The sequence below is a fragment of the Strix aluco genome, chromosome 2 (genome assembly GCF_031877795.1).
Source record: "Strix aluco isolate bStrAlu1 chromosome 2, bStrAlu1.hap1, whole genome shotgun sequence".
NCBI classification, from domain to species: Eukaryota; Metazoa; Chordata; class Aves; order Strigiformes; family Strigidae; genus Strix; species Strix aluco.
Window position 1 is genome coordinate 19,385,802 of NC_133932.1, and position 23,645 is coordinate 19,409,446.

Genomic DNA, 23,645 nt, shown 5'->3' on the forward strand with positions numbered 1-23,645 from the left:
CGCCGCTCCCGCGCCTCCCCAGCCAGGCTCCTCAGACACGAGGCCGCCGGGCCGGGCGCTGCCCCACACCCACGGACCCTTTCCCTTCGTCCCAGAGGGGCGCCGAGCCCGGCGGGGCGGCGGCGGCGGCTGGCCCGGTCCTCCCGCCGCCATCATGAGCCCCCCCCGTCCCCCGCAGACCCCGGGCTCAGCCCCCCGCTCCCCGCGGCGCGCACTCACCCGGGCGCGCGGGCCGCAGCGGGCGGGGCGGGGCCAGGGGAGGCGACCGGCGGGCGGCAGGAAATGGCGGCGGTAGGCGGGGGGGGGGCGGCGGCGAGGGTGTCCCCGGGGGGCCGGGCCGGGCCGCGGAGGCCTCCGGTGTGGGAGCGGGTCGGCCCCAGGCCCTGTTCGCTGGTATCGGCCAGTAACGGCGGCCCGCGTTCCACGGCGTTTAACCTCGCTGGGTGGAGAGGTGGAGAGAACGTAATGTCAACCTTTTTTTTGTTTACCTCCCAAACTAGAAAATTTTAAAGTGATCACCACTTGAAAACATAATCTGTGCGAGAAATATTCCTTCTTCGTCGACCCGAGTTATTTAGCGCGTGTGTGTGAGAGAAAAATGCTCTTTTTGAAACCGATAGGAACTTACACAGCAGTATCTCCACTAAAGTTATTACACGGATTAAATTAGGAGATATAACATAAAACCTTGTGGTTACTTGTATAAAATTTTACTTCGTACAGAAAAAAGTGCCTGGGCTTTAGCTGCATTATTTTAATTTGTTCCAGATCCCCTCTGAGGCTTCCTTGGAAGAAATTTTTAGAATCCTCAACAAGCACATGAAAACTTCTAGAAATATTTTTAGTTACCTGTATTAAATATGCCTGTTAATGGTTTAATTTACATTGGCTGAAAGACGTCAGAAAAATTGTTAGGTAGGTTTTGCTAAAGTTCTGTTCCTGTGTAATCATAGCTTGAAGGGTACAAAGCAGAACTACCAGCAAAAGGTGAATTTTGGAAACCTCAGCAGCCTCACAGTGGATGGCTCACGTAAGTACTTAGATTGGGCATAAGTAAGTTACTAGAAGATAAGAGAGGGGACTGTGTTCTATCAACAACTCCTGGAGGAAAATAATAGAGCCTTTCACACTTAAAATACCAGTTCAAATCCCTCTCTTTATAGAAAATGATTTGGCAGTCCTGTTCCTCCTTGTGGTGTAGTTGTTACTCACACAGTATTAACTCCTGCTTCCCTGGCACTAACTAGATCTTTTGGAACACATATTATGTGATTCCAGTGGGTCCTGTGTTCAGGAATGCATCCGGCAAACTCCTACGTGCTGAATAAAGAAACTGGCAAAATATAATACACGGGAAAAGGGGGTGGAGGAGGGAAAAAGGCAAACACTGCTCATCCTGTTCAGTCCTTGTTCCTTTATCAACCTGGACCACTTCGGTCACCAGCTGCCCAAAACACCATGGCCACTTGATCATGAAATAGAGATTAATCGGTGTGTGGATGGGTTACCAGAGAGATGTTTTGCCAGGAGCGAACCTAAGGTTGTCCTAATTGTACAAATGTTTACAAATTAGTAGAATTTAAGTTTCTCTATAAAGCATTTTTCTTTCATTGGGCTGTGACTTTAGAAGAAAAAGGAGCTATTCTCTGCTTTCTAATTCTGACGCATTCTTAGTTCATCGCAATGTCACTCAACATTCAGGACACTGCAAAATTTATTAAATGAACTATTTTAGTGTAAACACCAATAGTTGGGATATTCAAAGGCACACATTTTTGTAGCTGTCTGAAAAATAGGTCACTGGCATGAAATTCTGCTTACTTCTTTCATGAGTATTATAAAGCTTTGAAGAATGAAGTAGTTCTCCAGACTTAAAAGTCTGCATCACCTAAATGAACGCTTACAGGATGTTTTCTTCTTACAGATGGGTGTAGCAGCAGATGCTAAAAATAGGGAGGCCACATCCTGCACCTCAGCTGGTCACAGAGACCATTACAAGCTGTTATTTCTGTTCCCAAATCCACAAAGTACTCTTGGCATAACTGCTTGAATACCACTAGGATGAACACTCAAACAAATACGTATTTACATAATGGCTGTGATGTTTTAACTTTTAGTAAACGCTGTGGGAAGTAAAACCCGTAGATTTGACTGGCTGTAAAATCAGCCACAAGTAACAGGAATGGGAAATCCTTGTGAATGCTTTTTTAAGGACTTCCATGCTGGTCTGTCCAGACAAATTGACTGTTTGTTACCATCCCTTTCTGGAAGATAACACAAGCTTCACATGAGGGTTATGTGAGTTTTCGTCAGCCCTCTAGCGCCCTCAAAACAAGAAATAATGTATGTAAATACTGTTTGTTATTTTTTACTGTTTATACAAGCAATAGATTTTTGAAGTATAATTGATCCTGATATCCCTGTTACTGCATTAAGAAGATAGAAATTATAAGCTTGGCTGTAAAATTATGCAGTTAAGTTTCATCATCATAATGTGCAATCTTCTTCATTATATAATAAAACTTGCTGTGTAGTACTCTCCGTGGGGAGAATGCTTTGCCAATGGTTACAGTCACAGTTGCAAAGTTGCAAACTAATGGTTTCCTCCGTCAAAGCAAGCCGTGCAGCTTTGGGGCACCAGTATGGGATGTGCCCAGAAGGTCAGTACAGGCAGGAATCTCTTTTCCTGCACACTTCCATGTGTGGGCCTGTTTGCTGCAGAGCCTACACAGGGCTCGGGCATGCTGTGCTGCGGGGCTTTTGCTGCTGCAGATCCTATAAGAAATTTAGAAGAGGGAACTGTTTGATGTCAAGAAGCACATGGGTATTTTTTCTGTTGGAGGGTGAGGATTCAGTTGACTGTGCAACGAATACCTCTTCCTGTAAGGCAGGTAAAAAAGATTATGTGAAAACAATGATGTTATGTTAGTTCACATGAGAAGTTTCGGACACACATTACATATCTGGAGCAATTAGATGGGATCTTGTCAGGCAATCCGGAACATCTGTGCAGGATGCCTCCATAATGGCAGTGCAGTAACGAGGATGTCATGGTATTTTTTTATATATTCATATTACACATTTGCTCAGCTTGAGGTCTAGTGCACTGTTGCTGTTGCCAAAGCCTGTGTGTCTGTTGGCTTTACATTCCCAGCATTGTGATTCCTGGTACGGTTCTGCTTTCCATGACAGGATTTCCTGGAAGAGTATCAAAGCCGTTTTAGCTCTGATCATTTGTTTGGTAGCAAACTGGCTGCCAAAGTACCCCACTCACTCCATCAGATTTCAATCACCCGGCATGCAGTGTGTCACCAGCTTCTCCAGCTCTGAAATTGGGAGCTTGACAAATGCAGCTTTGGGAAAGAGTAGGAGACATCGCCATGCTATAAGCAAACAATATTGGAGCAGGAAAATCAAATAAACCAGAGAGTGGTTCAGGCTTCCAAATTTATTCCCATTTCCTAATCGTGACCAAGCAATGACCAAGCATTTACCTTGTGACATTTTTTGCCACCAAAAGTTATCATTTTGAACTGACTTTGTAAATACAAACTCACTCCATTAAATGACAGACAAACCTAAGGAATTTAAGTGGAAAATGCTCCTTATTTGAGAAGGTCACAAAAATAATCTTGATTCTTTTCTGGAATCTGTGAACACTTTGTGTGTGTGTCCCTGAGCATCCTTAATTCAACCTTCTTAGCCTGAACCTAAGGATATGTCCATGCAGGATTCATCTGGGACTGACAGGGTTCCTGTATATGGCTCTGTTTTGCCACAGCTGCTTCCTTTTATTGCCTGTGTGTCTCAGCGTGGTACCTTGAGCTGTGCTGGGGATCACTGCTGCAAGCAGGCATACGTGACTTCTCACTGTAACATTCAATCTCAAAAGCCAAAGGGAGAGGGAGGGGGCAAAGCCCCAAGCTCATGTATGCAACATAAAGCAGAAGAACCAGATTCTGCTGAAGATGTGGTTTGTTTGTTTTCTTGACAATGTTTTCTAAAATCTCTGCCTCAAAGCCCATGTTTCTGAAATTAACAGTTACGCAGAAAGCAGGTCTACGTGAGGCACGGGTGTGTGGGTGTCACCGGAGGGGCATAGCTTGTGCAGGTGATGTTAGTTGTCACCTGGGAGGTGACTGCAAGATACCAAGTGCATCGGGTCTGGGACATTGTTCCTGTGCTGCCTCAGGGACTAATGAGCAAGATTTCTCCAAATTAGAGGCCCTTCCCAATGGTCCTGTGGAAAGTCAGGGACAGCTGACAGGGTGAGGGTTTTTCTTGAGGTGCTGATGATGCCCAATGTACAAAGCCCCATCAGCTCTGCTTCCTGCTTTTCTGCTGGTCCCTACTCCACTGCTAGGCTATAATCACTTTCCCTCAAGTTACCATCCGAGGACAAAGGCTGCTGAGGTGCATACAGGTTGCCTAGCAAAATCGAAATGCAGCAAGTGAAGTAAGGATGGGAGCTAACTGAAGGCGATTGGTGCCAGTTGCCTACTAAAATGGACCACAAGTGGAGAACAAACAGAAAGGCTGATCAAAGATGAATGGTTAGAGTGTAGATAGAGACTGGATAATACCTCAGGTGGGAGCTGCTGTCTGTTTAGGTGTGTGACAAAGGGGTCTCTCAGTGAGCAAACTGCTTCTAAGCTATTGCAGTAGTAGCATGTGCATTAGGTTGCCCCATTGCAATTGTAGCTTTGCAATTGCACAATATAATTGAAAAAGAAACCAGTGAGAGTTTTTCATTAACAGTTTTGCTGCTAACCAAACCAGCCTTGGTATGATGCACGAGTCGGTTTCGGAAACTTTTAACCCTTTCCTCTACTGCTGTTGCATTATTTTTAAAGCACGATGCTACCCTGCAATGTATAGCATTATAAGCTTATAGTGCTATATATCTAGCTTATAACAGTTTCTGTTCATATGTACAAACCCCAGTAAAAAAAGTTGAACACAATATACACACTGGGAAATATAATCCTGGAGTATGAATCAATAACATGATTGTTCTGTAAAATAATCCTGCCCACATTTCCCTTCAGAGATCTCTTCCTCTTTATTTGAGTTGTGTCCACATCGGAGACGCTGGCTGCACATGCCTGAGTCTCATGCTCTTCACACTGGTCTGAGAAATCAGTCAGGTCCATGTCCACATCCGTGTCATGAAAGCAGCCGTCAAAAGCCATTGCTTGCACTGTATCAATGCTGTACGTTCCTGAAACCTGGCAACAAAGAACGGTTATTCTGCATCTGGTAGAAGCCATTTCAGCAAATTATAAATATATAAAACAGAAAATAAAGACAGCTTTCCCTTCAGTGTTGTTCCCTCTATGGAGAGCATATGGAGAACGGGGCTACCTCACAGTATTGCTATCTGTGGGGCCTGCCCCGTTGGGCAGGACGTGAGCAAGGAAGGGGGTACGTGCAATAAAACACACTTGTCTGATTATTGCCAGCTTCTGACTGGCAATATGTGCTCCAGCTTCTGAAAAAGAAAAATCAAACACTGCCTCTCCTGTAGGTCTGCGTTGCTGGAGTTGTGGGAAATGCCTTCAAACATTTCCATGAGTGGTTTTTTGATGGGATTATCAAATCATGTGAGCAACATATGCACCCTTTTTGTGTTTTTCCCCTTGTGATATTCCAACAAATTAGTTTACATGGAGGGATATTCTTGAAGCAAAGGTTTTAAGCGAGTGCTTCATAGAAAGCAAATGTTTAACTTGTAAACATTTCTGCTTCAGGCACACTTTTCTAAAAATGACCTTGTCATTCATCTGGGTTTGGGACAAAAAGGCAGCATTAAACCCATTTTCCTAATTGAAAATGGCAAAGCAGGAGAAGGAGAAATAGACTCTGCTTCACAGGAAACAGGAAGGAATATTACATGAGTGCATTCTGGGGTATATTTCAAAAAGAGGAAGAACACCTTGATCAATAGGTATTTGTGAACAGAATGAGGGTTACCTTCCTCAGCAGGGGGGGGGAAGGCAAAAAAAAAATCAGGAGGTGTACTCCTTAACCTCTGCTACAAGAAAAGGAGGGGAGAGAAAGCACAGACCATCTCAAGATGTGAAAGAGGATGATACATTTCCTCCCTTCAGCCAAGTAAAGAAAAGTGAGATACAGAGTGGAGTCACAGAGATGGCTACTGTACTGTTATCACAGTGGTATATCAGGATTACTCTGTGGCTTCTGTGATGCTTTCTGAAGGCAAAAAACCACAGAGGACTGTACCTTGCCCCTTTTTTTGAGTTGCTTTCTCTCTTCAATCGTGGTGAGATAGTTCACTGCTGCATATTCGATGACAGACAGGAAGACAAAAAGGAAGCTGATCCACAAGTACACATCCACAGCCTTTATGTAAGACACTTGAGGCATTGAGGCACTTACTCCTGTCATGATGGTTGACATTGTCAGCACTGTAGTTATACCTGCCAAAGAGAAAGGGGAGGTTATCATAACACTGGCCAGCTGGCTCCCTTTAGCTCATCACCGTTGCTCGGACAGCACAGCTTTGTGAGAGCATATGATTGACACTGCCTTTAACTTCATTGCACAGGCTCTGAAAAGTGGAGTGAACCATGAAGGACCTATCACATACGGTACTGAAGCCAGTAAATCATCTCTGTGCTCAGTGCGTGCAGTTAGAGCTGCGGCACTCCGGGTTCGAACAGCGGGGACCCAACACTGGTGTTTCAGCAGCATGAGGAACGCATTTCTGTGACAGCTTTAGGCACTGCTATAGAGACGTGAAAGCAGATGTGTGGTCTTCCCTCACTTCCCAGAGCCAGGGCCTCCACTACACAGTTTCTTGTCCTGGAGAATCACTAAAGAATCACCAATTTCCCCCTTAGCCCCTTCTCAAACTGTACTTCTTGAGAACATATATGAGCTTGTATATCGCTGTCATAACCTCATGGCTCTCTAAAAACACTCTAGCATAAAAATGCTATTATCCATTGAAACTAAGAAATATTTTCTGTTTACTCCAGTGTGTCCAGAATTTCACCCTCATCTTTTCAATCTCTCCTCTTACATGCTGCTATTCATCTCATTTTGTTTTGCTCTATCTCAGAAAAAAACCAAACACCGACACCCAACACCCAACCCAGGCCCTGCTTTTAAAGAAATTAATATAACACTGGAGGTGAAAACATCTCAGTAACATCTGTGAGACAGCACTGGCTGATAGCATGGCCTTTCAGCTGGGGCTCAGTGTAGCCTTTCTCCAGTTTTATGATAGTTCAAGTCCACTGGAACATATAACAGTTTTCCCTCCCTCTCTTCAAGTTTCTTAGGTTGAAGGATGGAGTTTGAAATATACCATATAAGAGGAAATCAATTTATTTAAAATATGTATACTCTAGGTTAGGGAGCTAAGCTTTTTAAACTTTGTTGTTAACATTGGCTATAAATTATGTATGCTTATGCTAATGAAATGTGTGTTATTCATAGAACTCCTTCTGCAGAAATCCATATATAAATTAAAGAACAGGATCAGCAAAACCATCTTGACAACATTACAAATGACCTACTGAGAATTAAAACTTTATTTTTAAACATGAAGTTAAATTTCTTATAAATAAAAGAAATTGGTCGATGCATTAATAAAAGTAGGTCAAAGGTACCATAATTTGTTTTTAGAATAACAAATAGATTTATATCTCATGTATTACTAGCTTTAGACTGTGCCGATAGAAAGGGATCTGAGGTAGCTACGGCCCTATTTTTTCTAGATTGATACAGTTTAAAATAATTAAAATTAGATAAGAATTGAAGGCTCCCTCAGTACATGCAAGTTTATTTCTTTAACAAAGATCCTCACATTTTCACTTGTCTAAGAAATATGGCAACATACAGTTGGCTTCTGGGACTAACATCAGTGAGAAGAAAGAACAGGTGCTTCTTTACTAATTCTTAAACTGACAGGTGCAGGACTCAGATGCATTATAGTTACATTAGATATCTTAGATTTCCATCAGATTTTCAGAGATGCTAATCTTTGAAAAAATGTACTTGAAAAAATGTAAAAGGCCATCAGCATTAAATTCCCAACACAGGCAGTCTTGAAGTAGTATCAGCTGATTCATCACTGAGAAAAACAATAATGTTATAAAAAACCCACTGTAATTAGTCTTTTTCTCCTGAGCTGTGGTGTTCAGAACTAAGACTGTGAGAGCAGAAAGATGCCCAACTTACTCTTCAGCTTCCACAGAAGCCTGTGTGCTTTGCACAGTTAAGGCGCCAAAGCAAACGTTTTCAAGGTGCCTAACAAAGAAAGGCTGTGCTACATAGACAAGTCAGGAAGCTGGTTCCAAGTTGGTAGGAAGACAGCAAATTTTTCTAAAGAGAAAGGAGAGTTGCAAAGATTTTACATTGATTGTGGTATACCTATTAAGTATCTCTCATGAACCATGGATTTGGGGAGGGATCTGACTACCTGTTACTACCTGTTACTTTGCTGGGAAAAGGGAGAGAAAAACCCAGTCTTTGCAGGAAAAAAAAAAAAAAAAAAAAAAAGGAATGAAGTAAAATTCTGCATAGGGAAATCTGTACAATCATCCTTTTTTCCTTCTGTGATGTGTGAGCTGTTTTCTAATATAGCAAAACCAGTCTGAACAAACATCCTATTTCCAAATGTAGAGGTTGACTAAAGGAGTTTGTGGTAGTGACAACAGTGGCAATAATAGTGTTCTTCAGGCAATTACCTGATATATTTGCTCATGTCCTGTGTAAGTAACAAGCTAAGGTAACTCTAGAACCTCTCCCCTATCCATTCTATACTTCCCAAAAGAATATACATTAAAGGTTTACCTAGCGATACCCTGGCAGGAACGGCTCTTCTGTCAATCCAAAATGAAACCCAAGACAGCATCACCATCAGCATGGCTGGGAAATAGGATTGTAGCACAAAAAAGAAAATATGTCTTCGGAGTGCAAAGTTTATAAAAAGTCGATTGTACCAACCTATTGAAAAAAGAGAGAGAAACAGGTTGGGGGAGGAGAGCACGGTGTTATTTGTGAGCTCTGTTCACTGGCCCCCTCCTTCCACTAGGAATGGTGTGTCCACACCAGTAATAGTAAAACGCCTAAGAAATATTGCCACCACCTTGGCTTTATGTAGTGCTTTACAGACTGTCCGTCATACCTCATGAAAACACTGCTGCCTTGGGAGTGCAGCATCATGACTGCCTAAATAAAATGCTGTACTATAATTGAGGTTAAGAAATCGAAAAACAGTAAATAGACTTCAAGTGAAACTGCCTGGAGAATACAGACAGAATCTAAATGTCAGTTCAGCTAGGACAGTGAAGCCATCACCCTGTCTCCCCCCAAAAGTACCCCGCCTTCTCTCACGCTGCAAATACTCAGCAACAAGCAGCACTTCTTTTCCTACAGTTAGACCGCTTTGCCTGCCCAGCGTTGACTTCAGAGGAAAGGGTGCCATCTAGTGAGTTTTGGGGCATGCTCTGTCTGTGCAGCAAAGCATGTGTGCTATACCTCATGCCATGGGAGGGAAATCAGGTTTATTGTGAGGTGAAAAGAAGACGAAAGTGGCTGGCTGCGCAGCATCTGCCTGCCCAGTACAAATAGAGACATCCATGAGCTTGTGTTGTGCCATCACAGAGAGCGACTTTGGAAAAAAGAATATCTCAATAACCCTATCTAGTATTAAACACACTCTATGTGTTTTCAGTTGTGGAGAAGGTTTTTGATTTTAAAAATGACTGTCTCAAAAATGAATTAATTGTTGCTCCTTCGGAGGCCAGGGAACTCCAAAAGCCTAAATGCTATGCATGTGTAGTTCACTGAGATTCACAAGAAAGGCTGCGCAGAACCTAAAACGCAGAAGGCTGCTTTGTGAGCAGCATTTTTGTCTGTTTTTTGCCAGAGACTCTTCAGGGGGAGATGGCTCCTATTAGAGCTGTGCCGATTGTTCCCCACTATTACTTACTTTGGGGGGTGAGGTCTGTGTGTAATCATTTTCTTCCAACATGAAGCAAAATAAAAGAACTAGAGCAAGTGCAACCTCGTGACTGAAACAAAACCTCAAAGCCAAAGAAAAGTATTTGTCTACAAAGGGCAGTGTTCTAATTAACAGATACAGTACACACATTATTCAGATACTTCCCAGTGTCAGGTGCTTCCCATTAGGTCCCTGCGACTTAAAAAAAGGCTTTCCTTTCACCTTTACCCTGCTGGGTAAGCTCATCATCAAAGCGTCTGCATGTAGGTGTTAAGCAGTTACACTTTGCAAAGTCAAAGGTGCTGTGAAGGTGCGGCAAGCTCTGGGTACAGGGGTGGTATGAGGTTGTACTGTTGTGCACAAGACAATATCTGCTTGCATAAGTGGTTTTTTGATGAGAATAGCAAGGCAGAAAGAAGCCAGCTGAGTTCCCGGAACCCAGATTCGACACACAGTGATAGCAGTTTGGTGGAAAACATCCCAGTCTCCTTCTTGCAACAAGGACAAATTTGACATAGCTCTCAGCGAGGCACAGTGATGGTAGTGAGGTATCACTTGCCCTCTTCTCACATGACAGTGACTCTTGAAAGCTGGAGCTCTGTTCTTAGCTCATACACGAGCAAGAGATAAGGATGAAGAACCTGATCAAGCTGTGAATTCCTCACTGCTTAGGCTGGATCATAATTTAAACTGGAATTTCTTCATTCAATATCAGCCACTGCAAACTTGAATGTCTCTTTTTTAAATGTAAAAAGAAGCTATCCTGTAAATAAATCTATTTGCAGCTTCCCCGAATGTCTTAAAGGCTTTTTTCCAAAGTGTTATGCATTTCATCATATTGTATGCAATAATTTCTATTGTATTAATCTGCCTTGATATAAAGGGCAATATCCACACTGAAATGAATTGACTCAGACTGGAAAGTACAGTAGCAAGCATGCTATTTTATCCGGTTAAAAATGTATGGTTAGACTACTTACATAGAGAATTATTTCAAAATTTATAAATGCATGTACAAATACAAAGAAAATAAAACCCACCTTGCATGAAATCAAGACTATAATAACTCCTAAAGCCTTGTGCAGTTTGACAGAAAGTATAGTTCGAGATCTATAGGGAGAAATAAAAACCTGTCTGGGGCCGATACCTGTATTTAAACAATGTAGCACTGACATAAAGGGATTTTTTTCTGCAGCTTTATGTATAAACATGGAACATTAAGCAAACCATGAATTAGACCTCAATAGGTTATAAATGCTCTCATGTGGAAATCTTATAGCTAGTAGACTTTTAATGACATTTTACGGCTCCAAAAACGAGGAGATTTTAGACAATAAAACACACTGGGGTTCCTCTTGTTTGCTTTCTAGTATTTGACCCTTTAGGGTTTGCATTTTCAATCTTTTCTATATAACCAGAACACAAAGATTCCTGTAAACCAAATACTCCAGTGGCTTTCAGAGAAGTACCACAATTTTGCAAGAGCTCACAACAGCATATATTTGGTTGTTGTGCATTTTTTTCAGGTTCTTATTGTCAGATGTTGTTACAAATATTATGACCCCTTCTTTTAATATCAAGAAAGTATTACATTGGTAATGTAAAAAGAAACGAGGACTTAGGCTGACAGACCAGTGTGATTGACAGACCCCATTTTGACTGAGATCTCTCAGCAGTAACAGTCATTTATTAGCAACTAATTTGAATGTGAGAGACATTCTGCATTGTTGTGTCCTGTGCTTCTCTCTTCTAATGTCAGGGGCTTACTGTACCAGTACTGCTGTAAAAAGCTAGTCCACTGGAAGCACTGAATTCTTCGATGAAAAACTGGGAGAGGGAGATGTGCTCATCTGTGCTCAGGGACTTGTTTCCATGTTTCCAGTATAACATCAGATCATCTTCATTGTATGCATCTATGAGAAAGTAAAAACTAAGTCACATCTTCTGCTGGAATAATGCTTCTGTTTTCTTTTCTTAGGGATAGGAGACCATTCAAACAATTTGGGAAAACCCCAAAGAAACATTTTTTTCACATCAATTTGCCAGTTAGTTTACATGGAAAAATTTGCAAAGACCATATTTTGCTCTGGCACCCCCAACATAAAATGGACATGGACCTGCTCAAGCAGGTCCAAAGGAGGGTCACAAAGATGATGAGGGGGCTGGAGCACCTCTCCTGTGAGGACAGGCTGAGAGAGTTGGGGTTGTTCAGCCTGGAGAAGAGAAGGTTCCAGGGAGACCTTATAGTGGCCTTCCAGTACTTAAAGGGGGCTACAGGAAAGGTGGGGAGGGACTCTTGATCAGGGAGTGTAGGAATAGGACAAGGGGTAACGGTTTTAAACTGAAAGAGGGCAGATTTAGATTAGATCTAAGGAAGAAATTCTTTCCTGTGAGGGTGGTGAGACACTGGCACAGGTTGCCCAGAGAAGCTGTGGCTGCCCCCTCCCTGGCAGTGTTCAAGGCCAGGTTGGACGGGGCTTTGAGCAACCTGGTCTAGTGGAAGGTGTCCCTGCCCATGGCAGGGGGGCTGGAACTAGATGGGCTTTAAGGTCCCTTCCAACCCAAACCATTCTATGATTGTATGATTCTATGATATTCCATCTTGTTCCAAGTGGAGCCCAGTCCTGTGCCCTGCCAGCAGCTTACCTGAGAGATGGGGGACATGCTCAGGGTCACAGGGTACATAGGATCCGGGCTCTGCAGCTGCCACACTGAGCAGACTGCCTGAACAGTGGGCATCTGTTCTGTTTTCCAAGACTAAACAACAAACCAGCATCCCAGTTTTACTCATAATCCGAACAAGAATAAATTCTGAGATACCAAAAGGCTCTGCAAAACAGAATTACCTTTTGTTGTCCAGCTCTACAGCTTACTACAGACAACTGAGTCAGGGGTGAGAAAGCTGTCATTTCACAGTAACACAAGCACTCGTTTTCATTTTTCCATAAGGTCCTATATTGACATCTTATTTTACTTTTAGCTTGCACTTTTTTCTTCAGAAAAAAACCCCATGATTTTTGACAGGGGAAACATTTTTAGATTTAGGCCTTGGAATATCCACCCAGTTGAAACAAGGCAGGATACATCATGGTTTTTCTATCTTCCCAAAGATCACTGAATTCTGGAAAGATCCCAAACTGGCCACAGTTTAATATGTACAGGTTGAAGGGTTCAGGTCACACATCAAAATAAGTGAAAAAGGTATTATGAATGGGATGGAGTGCTGGTAAGAATGCACATGGGAAGAACAGGTCTGAAGTAAACTTACAACTTTCTAGTTGTAGAGAACAGTTCTGAGTGTCCAGAGGAAACCTACTGAAATCCATGAAACACATAGCAGAAACTGTTATTCTGCAGAAAGGGACAGAGAAACAGAAATTAAATGAAAAATTTCACACTTCCTTAGGGCTGTGCAGACATCTTTGTGAGATCCCCAACCAATCTGCTGTTTAGAATCCTAATGATTGAGTTTTTCTACTTTTTTTAGACACTTCTAAAATTGTTTCAAGATAGTGCGATAAATCACTGAGATAACATATTTTTTAAACATAAATAGTCTTTTTATTAAGCACATTACATTTGAGTTTTAAACCCTTTACTGGCCTGATCCCTCATTACCCTTTCACACATTTTGCTTTGAAGGGTTACACTTACGAAGATTAACAAGGGGAGTTCACATTTCTTGACTGGATTTCTCATAGATTGAAGTAGATAATATTACAGATTAGAACAAGTATTATTCCAAGTGCTATTTTCCCAGATAGAATGGTTATAATATTTAATTACATAAAAAGATAAGCTGCAATTTCTGGAAGCCTACTCTTCAACTCCATGGAAATGCCTCATACTCTAAAAAGCTTAAGGAAATCTTGGTAAAGACATTATTTTGCATTCCACCTGCTTTTTCACAAATGTTTAGAAGATAAATGTCCCTTGACATTTTAACCAATAAACAAACAAACAAAAAGGCTAGAGGCAGCAATTTAAATATGTAAATATTGCCAGATTTCCCTTTCTTGTCACAGCTTGCATGTCATTTGGTGTTTGATTTTTCAGTTTTCCCCAAACTGAATCCTACAGGGATTTAAGTGATAAGGGATATACTGGTTATATAAGTCATCTTTGAAAACTTGTGATCGGTAATCACACTGTAGCTGAATTTTTACAAGTGTAAGATTTTACAGGCTTGAAATGAGATTGTAAGAGTGTTACATCTTTAAAATCATGCACAAGACTTCCAACTGTGAATGTTGTTTCTGTTTTCTAGCTATTGACTAAAGGATCAGGGGAACAACCAGAAAATGTTGATTGGAAAAAAAAAAAAAAAAAAAAAGACTAATTTGGCAACAAATCTAGATTTTTATTCCACTTTGCTTCAACAAAATCCTAGATGCTAGGCACTGAAGAAAAACTGTGGAATATGCAGATTTCTTGCACATAAATATTTGGAATATAATCTACCCACTGCATGTAAAACTAGCAATACAAAAAGGGTGATTTAACAAACGTCTGATTCTTTAGGAACATACACATTAATACCACTCAGGCTAGAAACACATTGTTTCACCTTAATAATGTTTAAACCTTGCTTCACCAGCCTTTAGGTCACCCCTTCCCTGCCTCTCAGTTTGATAAAAACTGAAAGAGAAGGAAAAGAAGAGGACAGGACTCCTGCCCTTTGTGCTTATGCCCAGGAAGAAATCCACAGGTTTGGCAGGAACTTTGGGGCTTTGCTACTCACTGTCAGAGGAGGGTGAGGCTGGCTGCGAGTTCACCTGCCAGAGCAAGGAGGAGTCACCCAGTACACACCATCTGGTGATGCAGGGTTAAGGAAAGACAACTGTGGGAGCAGAGAGGACGAGGGCGAGGAAGAGAAGTAGAGCACCAGGTTGCAAATGTGATGCAGGACACAGGGCAAGGGCTCCTGTCACAGAGGGGAGTCCGAGCAATGAGCAAATGTAGCAAATTGATTCACAATGTGCCTGTCCCTCAGCTCTACTTCCTCCTTTTCCTTCCCTCCCATCTTGCTTTTTCCTTTCTCTTCATTTCTGTCCTTCCCATCACATGCTCCCTTTGGTTTGTAATGATTTCTGCATAATTTCTTGCTGTTAATCTTGATGACACTTTACCTCTCCAGCAAGCTGACAGAATGTGTTTGCCCATCTTATGTCTCGTCGCCACTCTTCCTTCCCCTGGCTGAATGTATATCATACCCCTCACATGGAGACCCACTGCTGTAAGCCTTAGTGTAGTCTGATCCCTCTATCTTTCTCATGAAGCATGGAAATGAATATAGCAATAAAATACATACTTCACCTCATTGTTTCCTACTGGTCAGTGTGATTCTTGAACATACACTATGTTAAAGTGGTGTACAGCTGTTGTTGAGAGGGTTTCTGCATGTCTTCATGAGAGGTTAGATAAATTCATTACTTGCTGGAACAGTTATTACATAGCCAAAATCTCAAGTGCTTGCATAAATCTTCAGACTATCCAGATTAGATGAAATACCATCTCTGTGTACAGTCCTAATTAGCAACAAACTGGAGAACTGTGATTTCTGCAATGCACAGGCCTCAGGGCCTTTACCCTAGGGAGAAAATTCCTCCATTAAAACTATTTCTGCCACATCATCCAAATCTGCTTCATAAAGAAAAGCACTAACATGTAGGTAGAAGGGAGACACATTTAATGACCTTGCTGTTCCAGTCCTGGAATTGCTGTTTCACTTTCCAGTTCCTTGTAGTCACACAAAACGCCTGTCTAACATAGCTGGTATCAGCACCAATAATCTGCTCTCCATGCCTATCTGGAGCCCCAATTAATATCAATGGCATGTTTACAGATATCCCAGGGTGAAAATAGATGAGACAGACACTTTTTAAAAGACTCAGGGGAAAAAAACCCACACTTGTTCTTTGTTAATAATTTTGGGTTTTACTGTACTCAACAGTAAAACTACTGCAATATTGCTAAAACCACTGGCAATGAATTAACACTTGATAAACTTCAGCACTATTTACAACAGATGGAAAAACTGCCATTATCCTGTGACAGGAAACAATATGTGAATGAGAGAAAAATGTTATCTATATGTTATCAATCCTAAATGTATTTTCACACTGGCACACTGGTCACCAGTTCCTATTATCTGATGCCAGGGAATTAATGCCAGTCCAGTATCAGAATCTTAACTGCAAGTATTTCCAGTAATTTCTCACTGTAGAAACTATTGGTCCATGACAATTGCAGTCATGTATTTTCTTATAAAAGGGTATTGCTCTTACCGTAGACTGAAGAGTACATTGCCATCAGGGTATACTCGGAGCATGATGTTTTCCACAGTTGTATCATGGATGAAGGATCTTTTGGAGTGTACAAAAAACACATCAGGTACCCAGATCTTTTTTATCAGTCTTCCATCAAAAGTCATACTTTTGTTTTTGTTACTACGAAATGAAAGTCTCTCATCCTTCCAGTAATGTCTGAGATATAAAGTCATTGTGAAGTCCTTTGTTTAATTAAAAATAGAAGAAGACAATGCTTGTTTTATTCACATACAATAGAAAACAGTACAAAGTAATCAACTCATGCAAAGGATCAATTTCTTCTCTGGGCATCATCTGGAGGATCCTCAATGCGAGGAATCAAACACCACTCAATGAGTTTAAATACAGATTAGAACTACCTCTGAGATACTGGCTGTTTGCCTTGTCACTGGAGTCTGAGGTTCATACTTCAATTATATTTAGATAAAAGTTACAGAGTTCAGTGATCTGCTGGACTGGGCCATCAGTGAAGTGATAAAGAAACTTTAAATCCAACCAAAGGCAAATGGAAAAAGGTTTCCTCTGGAAGTCTTCACAAGCTTTCCCCAAAATGGACTGTGGTTCCTTTACAAAGGGATTGAGTTCTTCATGATCATTAGGTCAATTTGTAAAATCTATTAATCTGTGCATTTTGTACAAATATTGCACAGGGGTTTTAGATTAGTACGTTTATGAATGAAATGCATTATAAAGAAACAATATGATGGATTTCATAGGAGTAAACAAATTTTACAAGAATTACAGATTTTTTAAAAATATGGAAGATTGTTACAAATATTTTATCATCCCATTTAGAGAAATAACATGACTGCAAATATACACGCGGAAAGAGATGGAGAGCATGCTGCAAACCCAGCCTGAGCTTCTGCACAGCCTGACTGCTCTGTGCTCACCTGTATAACTTATGCATTATTAGGCAGACATCATTTATCTCTGTAGAATAATTACTTCTGATAAGAATACTAGGAAGATACTTAGGTCTCCGCCTGTAATATGATTTTACGCCCCTGTAATAAGATTTTATGATTCGGGTAGGTTTGCAAAGGAATGCAGGGGTTCATACCGACAGATCTCATTGCAAAGTCAACACCTACAACTAGAGCTACGCTCACTATGAAAAGATATTGTAAACGAGATCTCTGTGCAAAATTAACATGCCCTTCTATTCTAGGACAGAGCAAGCTGGCACTAATGTCTGGGTGGCATTATTAGTGACAATTTCAGCTGAGGAATGAATAGTCTGCATCCCAGTGCAGGTCCTTGATTGCAGTGAGGGTGTCTCCTTCCTAGGACCATTCCCGGAACTGACCTTTCTGTTTCCATTTGTTATGACCACAGTTCCACCCATGCCAGAAATTATGGGAATATTCAGATCTGCATAAGTAAAGGAAGCAAAGGGCATGAGGCCTCATCATCTAATGTGCAGAGCACTAAGAGCTCATGTGGAAGCCCATGGCGTTTACTGAACGGTTGGCATTCCCAACTCAGAGCACTTATCCACTCTGATCTGTTCCTCCTGCCCAGGGAGAAATTCAACATGTGCTTTTATAAAACACTTATTAGGTTAAATGAGAATGACTTGCATGCTTCAAGGCAAGGTTGTACTCTTTAAAGGTTTGCTTTCTTTAACTGTATTATTCTATATCATCCAGCTGGATGTTTCTGAGACCCTGAATTTTGGCTGAAATGCTTTATTCCAGTTCTACTAATCAACTTACCATGTCAACTTCAGATATGCTGTCAATGCTTTCTACCTGCACATCAATGCCCACAGGTATTGGCGACCCTTCAATGTAACAGAATGAAAGAGTGATGAGGAGTGTCAGTCCATATTTTTAAAGGGAAGACTGTGTATTAGCAACATACAGAGTACCCCATCCCAGCATTTACCATGGTCTGTCCACCTTAGAACACTGAATGAGAAAGACCATGACAACAAAGTAAAACCTGATGCTAAACAATTGTAAAAATACGTACAAAATCTTCAGTGATCTTTTTGCAGCCAGACTAGTTGTTATTGGCATTGCAATTTGGACAGCAGTGACAGCTTCCTTGTAGTGCCAAAGCTAATGAACTGTTTGGAGTGCTACTTAGAACTGTCATAGGGAAAAGCTGAGTAGATAGATCAAACAAATCAAAGATTGCAAAGTTTTCTTAACAGTTCCAATGCTTATTCCCACACTTACAAACAAAAAATCTATTACACCTCCTAATTATCATTAGTTCCTTAACTATTTAGAGTTTGGCGTAGATATTTGTGAAAAAGGATTGCTTGCTCGCTACCTCATAAGGGAAAAGCTATACACATACTAAGCATGTTTTGTGATGGAGTGTTGTGTATTACTGAGTACACAATATATTACCAAGTACAATACATACCAAACTCCACTAGGTGACTTGATTTTATATACTGCCCCACTATTTCATGCCACTGAAAAAGGCTGTGAGTTTATAATACGATGGGATCTGAATGAACAAATTATAAAACCATATTTGTATTTTTACAGTAGTGACTAAAAATGAATTAAAAATTACAGCAAAATATAAAATTATTTCCAGTCTCTTCAGTGTACAATATCTAGAATGAAGGATCTAGTTGCATACGGGTTATATACCTGTGTAATTTTCAGCAGCAAGTCATTCCACTAAAGCAATTGGCTAATCACTTCCTTACGGAGGAGGGAGAGGAGAGAGATCTGCGCATATATGAGTACACACACACACACACCCCCGGAACAATATTCTGCATTTGGCATGAAAATCGATAGTAATTATTGTACATGGATTCCAATTACCTTTGTTAAAAATAGTCAGTTAAAATAATTTTAAAGTACACATTTAAAATAACCCAGTACCAAACACGAGTACAAGGAAGTCTGAACAGCAGGAGATAGCAACAGGTTTTTTAACTTGCTTTCTCATTTTCTTGTTTTTTACTTTTATCAGTGTCAAGCCAAAATAGTCCAGAAATACTCTGCTGATAACCAGCCACAATACTGTGTCTCTTTTTGGAATGATCCTTAAAATAGCAGCCCTCAAGTATTACACAGCTCCCTCCAGTTCTTACCAGTAGAGATCTTCAACGATTTTTGAGGGATTTTAAAATCTCACTTTGTAAATCTCTTGATTTGACTTGTATTTTTTAATGGAGGGTTTGACCCTGCACGGAACAGATGAAGGTGTGTTATGCATGGGAAAGCAAGGTAAAATGTGTTCAGAGTTAGCAGGGCACACCAGAGCATGTTTCAGCACTGACAAGAGCTGTGCTGTCTGGCGCAGAAATCACGTCTCCCTCTGAGAGGAATGCATCGCTCACTCTGTTGGTAAAAGCTAAAAACAAAATTTAGGACTCCAGACAGCAAAGTTTGGTCAAGTAGTTTATTAGTAGAACACTAGACAGCACTTGGGAAAATGCAGCTTCTTTTGGAGAATAGAGACAGCAGGAGACATCTGCCCTAGAGGTTGACTACAAGAGTATCAATGTATATATCCAGCCAGGCTTCTTCACACAAACCAATAAAAATTTTTATGCCTCTCCTAAACCAGTTTTGACCACTTCTTGTCTTTGTTTTGACCACACCACACAGTTTACTTATGCTAAATACCAACTTGTACCAAGTACTGGTACAAAAATGCCTGGTTGTAATCTGAGTGGAGACATCTGCTCAGTATTCCACTGAAGTCTAAACTATCTTGTAAACTAAACACAGGTTTAGCCTAAGTAGAAGTCATTGTGAGATTTATACATGATGTGAACATCATTCTCAAATGACATTCACACACCATTTAAATGCAAACCCTGCAGAAAGATGAGGTGTTGTCTATCAAGTTCCTCATTTGCATGAAGAACCAGGACAAGCCTGCATTGCAGAGCTGACACCTGAGCGAGCTGCACACAAGGCAGGGTGGCTCAGGGAGCAGGTGAGCTGGAGAAGCACAGCACTCCGGCCTCGGAGCACGATCAGTACGAAAGCTGACTAACAGCACTGAAGACAGAAATCTGTCCTCAGCCTTTGGCTCCCTTTAAAGTCCATGCAGTGTAACGGGCATATTCTAGAGTGGGGTGAGGTGGCTTGTGACTTAGAAATGCCTGTTGGTTACCAGCATTGCTTAAGAGTGACTGCAAACAGGCAGATGAACTGTGTATTATCGAACCTTACCCACCATGAAGCTTCACCTTCCTGATACTGTAGGTGTGTCCAAACCCCTACCCTGGGGCTATGGCAGAGGCGCATGGTAGGATATACTGGAAGTGCTCATATGCAGACATACATTTGATCTTAACTGCTGTTACTAAAACTTTGGGGGATTATTTGCTTTGACTAGCATGTTAGAAACAGTGGGTTTAGTTCTTCTTATGTGGAACTATGTGGGTGGAAGGGGAGGAGAGGGGAGCAGCTCTCTACATAAAACAATGGCTTTACCAGTTTCTGAGTCAAGGACAAATCTAAAGCAAATAAAGTTAAATGTCTACCATCAACAGTCTTGAAACAGGCCAGGAGCTACCCACAAACCATATCACAGAATAAGATGGCTGGCTTTCTAAGCCATATATCATGTGTAGTGAGGAAAATGTTTTTCTTAGTGACAGCTGCTCAAAAGTGTGATGAGGGCAGTCCTAATACTTTCTTGGGATTTGCAAAAATTACAGGCAACTTCCTACCCCAACAAGCACTATGCCAGTGTGGACACAACTGCATTCAATCATTCACCTCATCTGGGCAGATATAAAGGAACTGATCACAAAAATAGAATTTAGTGGCAGCTTATGATTACGTCGATTACATGCACACAAACTGAAGCACCAGTTATACATAAATACATGCAGAGGCGCTTGATTCTTTGAAAGGACAGCTTGCACTAAGTTGGGAACTGTTATAAAACCAAGTCAGTGGAGACACTGAATAGCATAAAAGACATCAAAAGCTACGGCCAGGAGAATTACAGTGGATGGTTCTAAAAATAAAATAAAAAGGAAACTGTTACAATTAAATTTCTTCCTGACTAGGTAGAAATGTTGCAACCGTGAAACAGACTCCTTACAAAGAGATTTCTGTTCTCTATCTGGGGAAGGGCCAAAGACCGTATTTATGCTGCTTAATGAGAAAATACTGTTCAGTCTAGCGTTCACTACAGACAATTATTAAACCACATCCCCTAACCCCAGCCGTGACCTATTATTCACAGATCATAGCAGCTGCAAATATTTTCTTCCTATTCTGACTCCACTTTGGCAATAAATGTAAGCAGATGATAAATATACTAAACACTACACATATACGCAACCCCGGTCACTTCAGTGTGCTGTTCACTTTCCTAATCTGAAACACTTTTATATTGTTGCCACTAAGACCACCACCCCCATAAGATACATATTGGCCTTGCTCTGGTCTAGGCCTTCTGAGCTTTGCAGTTTTCTGGGAACGTTTCTTTCTGTGATTGAAAACCAACTCTACTAGAAACAGTAATAATTAACTATTGGGAACAGGTTGCTGAGAACTGTAATTTCTTAATCACTTGGATTTTTTTTTTTACCATGATTGGATGTTTTTTAAAAAGACCATTTCAATAAGCATTGGAAAGGATCCTAAACCACCCAGAATAGTCTACCTCTATGTCTGCACCACAGCTTTCTCCCTATTATATTGAGAATTTCAATCTCTGACTGACCATCAGGCACCATCAAATTCACTTTGAAAAAAAGTAACCAGAGCAAAGCTGTGTTTTTTATTTCCCAGTTTGACAAAACTGGGGATGGCAGAGAGGATTTTGTTATTAAATTGAGCAGCTTCAGTTGCTTCTGGAGCGTTGCTACAAATCATTATTTTACAGGGATTAGTGATTTTCACAATGGAGGCTCCACAGATTTTCAGGATAATTACTCCTCAGCAGAAAAAATAGGATTGTTTTCAGATGGGTTTATCTTCGCACAAGCCATTTCCAATCTTTTATGTTAAAGGTTTAAACATAGCAAAAGAATTCCTTGATGAGCATGGAATTTTTTTAATAGATAGTACGAAAGGCAAATTCTATAATACCCTTTTTAGAAGGGATATTACGTAAAAAGGATATCCTTTTAGCATTTTAGGATCAATTTCTACAGTAATAATAAGTGGTTTAGTGAATTCTATAGTATTTTTGTAAGTCAGACCTTTGAACATGCAGCAGATTGCACCTGAAACTCCATAAGATAAATGTTGAATTTAGAAAAACCAGCCAATTGGCTTTGTAACAGTGTATGCTGGAAAAAAAAGTAGGTCTACAGAAAGCTCCCAGTAGGAGACAGAGACCAGGAAAGGATTAAGGTCTATAGGAGTACTTTCTTCTAAAAAAGGCTTGTGGGCCTGTAGAGGAAGAAAAACAGATAGAAATGCAAACAAGCCCCAGGGAAGCAAAGCTATGTGGATGTATTTGCTTTCCTCTGACAATGGCTGAAACAGGAGCATTACTGGCAATGTTATTTTCTTCTTGTTACTGTTTTGTTTCTACCATCTTATTTATGTAAGAAATGAAGGTGGATTGGTATTAGCAGTAGCCAACTCTTGGAATGGAAGAACTGGCAATGTAAGAGAAAAAAATCATGAGAAGGAGCCTATTAGAGGCCTTGCAAATTACCAAAATATTCCTCTTCTGTTCTGGACCCCAGCTATTCCATCCAGTGTTACATGAGAACAAACAATTCCACTTTCATCACAGTAAGTTTTCTCCACCACAGTGAGAAGATATTTCTGATTCTTTCAGGGAGGTGTGTGGTGCAGAAAACTTGGTCCAAAGAGCTCTTAGAATTGCAGCATTTTTGAACATTCATTGGGCCCTATTTTCTTTCCTTTCCACCCCTTTTACCTTCAGATGAATTTAAATGTTTCTAATTTAGCTTGAGGAGGGAGGAAGCGCAAGGGGAAGTGAATTTATGGGATTTCTGACCCTCTGAAAATTTGGAATTAAGATTATGCTTAATTGCAGACTGGGATGCAAGTTGTCTGGAAAGACTGTTACCTCTTGACCAGCTAAACACTACTAAATTCTTTTCTATCATTTATAATACTTGATAATGTTGTTATCCTATATATTGGTTGACAAAGCAGATAGAACCAATTTTAAAACTTCTTTAACTAGCACACTGTTAGCATAGAAAATGATGGGCCCTTAAGACACAATGTAAAAGAAAAATAAAGTTGTCATGCTTCAATATATATATATACACAGTGAGAACTTGCATGTATGCAGTGACAACGATCGTGTGGTTCCATAATATTTAGATTGCAAAATAGTTCAAAGAGTGCATGGAAGGGTTTTACTGTCAGGAAAACCAAGGCACAGAGGAATAAAAGAATGACCTC

General features: G+C 40.7%; 1 protein-coding gene across 1 annotated transcript in view; it reads right to left on the reverse strand.

The window, feature by feature from the left end:
• Positions 1-3,474: 3,474 nt before the first annotated feature.
• GABRR3 (gamma-aminobutyric acid type A receptor subunit rho3) overlaps positions 3,475-23,645 on the reverse strand; it is a 32,273-nt gene continuing 12,102 nt past the window's right edge. Inside the window, exons 3-9 of the mRNA XM_074816829.1 lie at positions 18,024-18,091; positions 16,264-16,487; positions 13,245-13,327; positions 11,749-11,889; positions 8,824-8,976; positions 6,244-6,440; positions 3,475-5,228 (exon numbers count right to left, since the gene is read on the reverse strand). Of these exons, the coding sequence (XP_074672930.1) occupies positions 4,926-5,228; positions 6,244-6,440; positions 8,824-8,976; positions 11,749-11,889; positions 13,245-13,327; positions 16,264-16,487; positions 18,024-18,091 (1,169 nt within the window). The 3' untranslated portion in view covers positions 3,475-4,925. The remainder of the gene's footprint in view (positions 5,229-6,243; positions 6,441-8,823; positions 8,977-11,748; positions 11,890-13,244; positions 13,328-16,263; positions 16,488-18,023; positions 18,092-23,645) is intronic.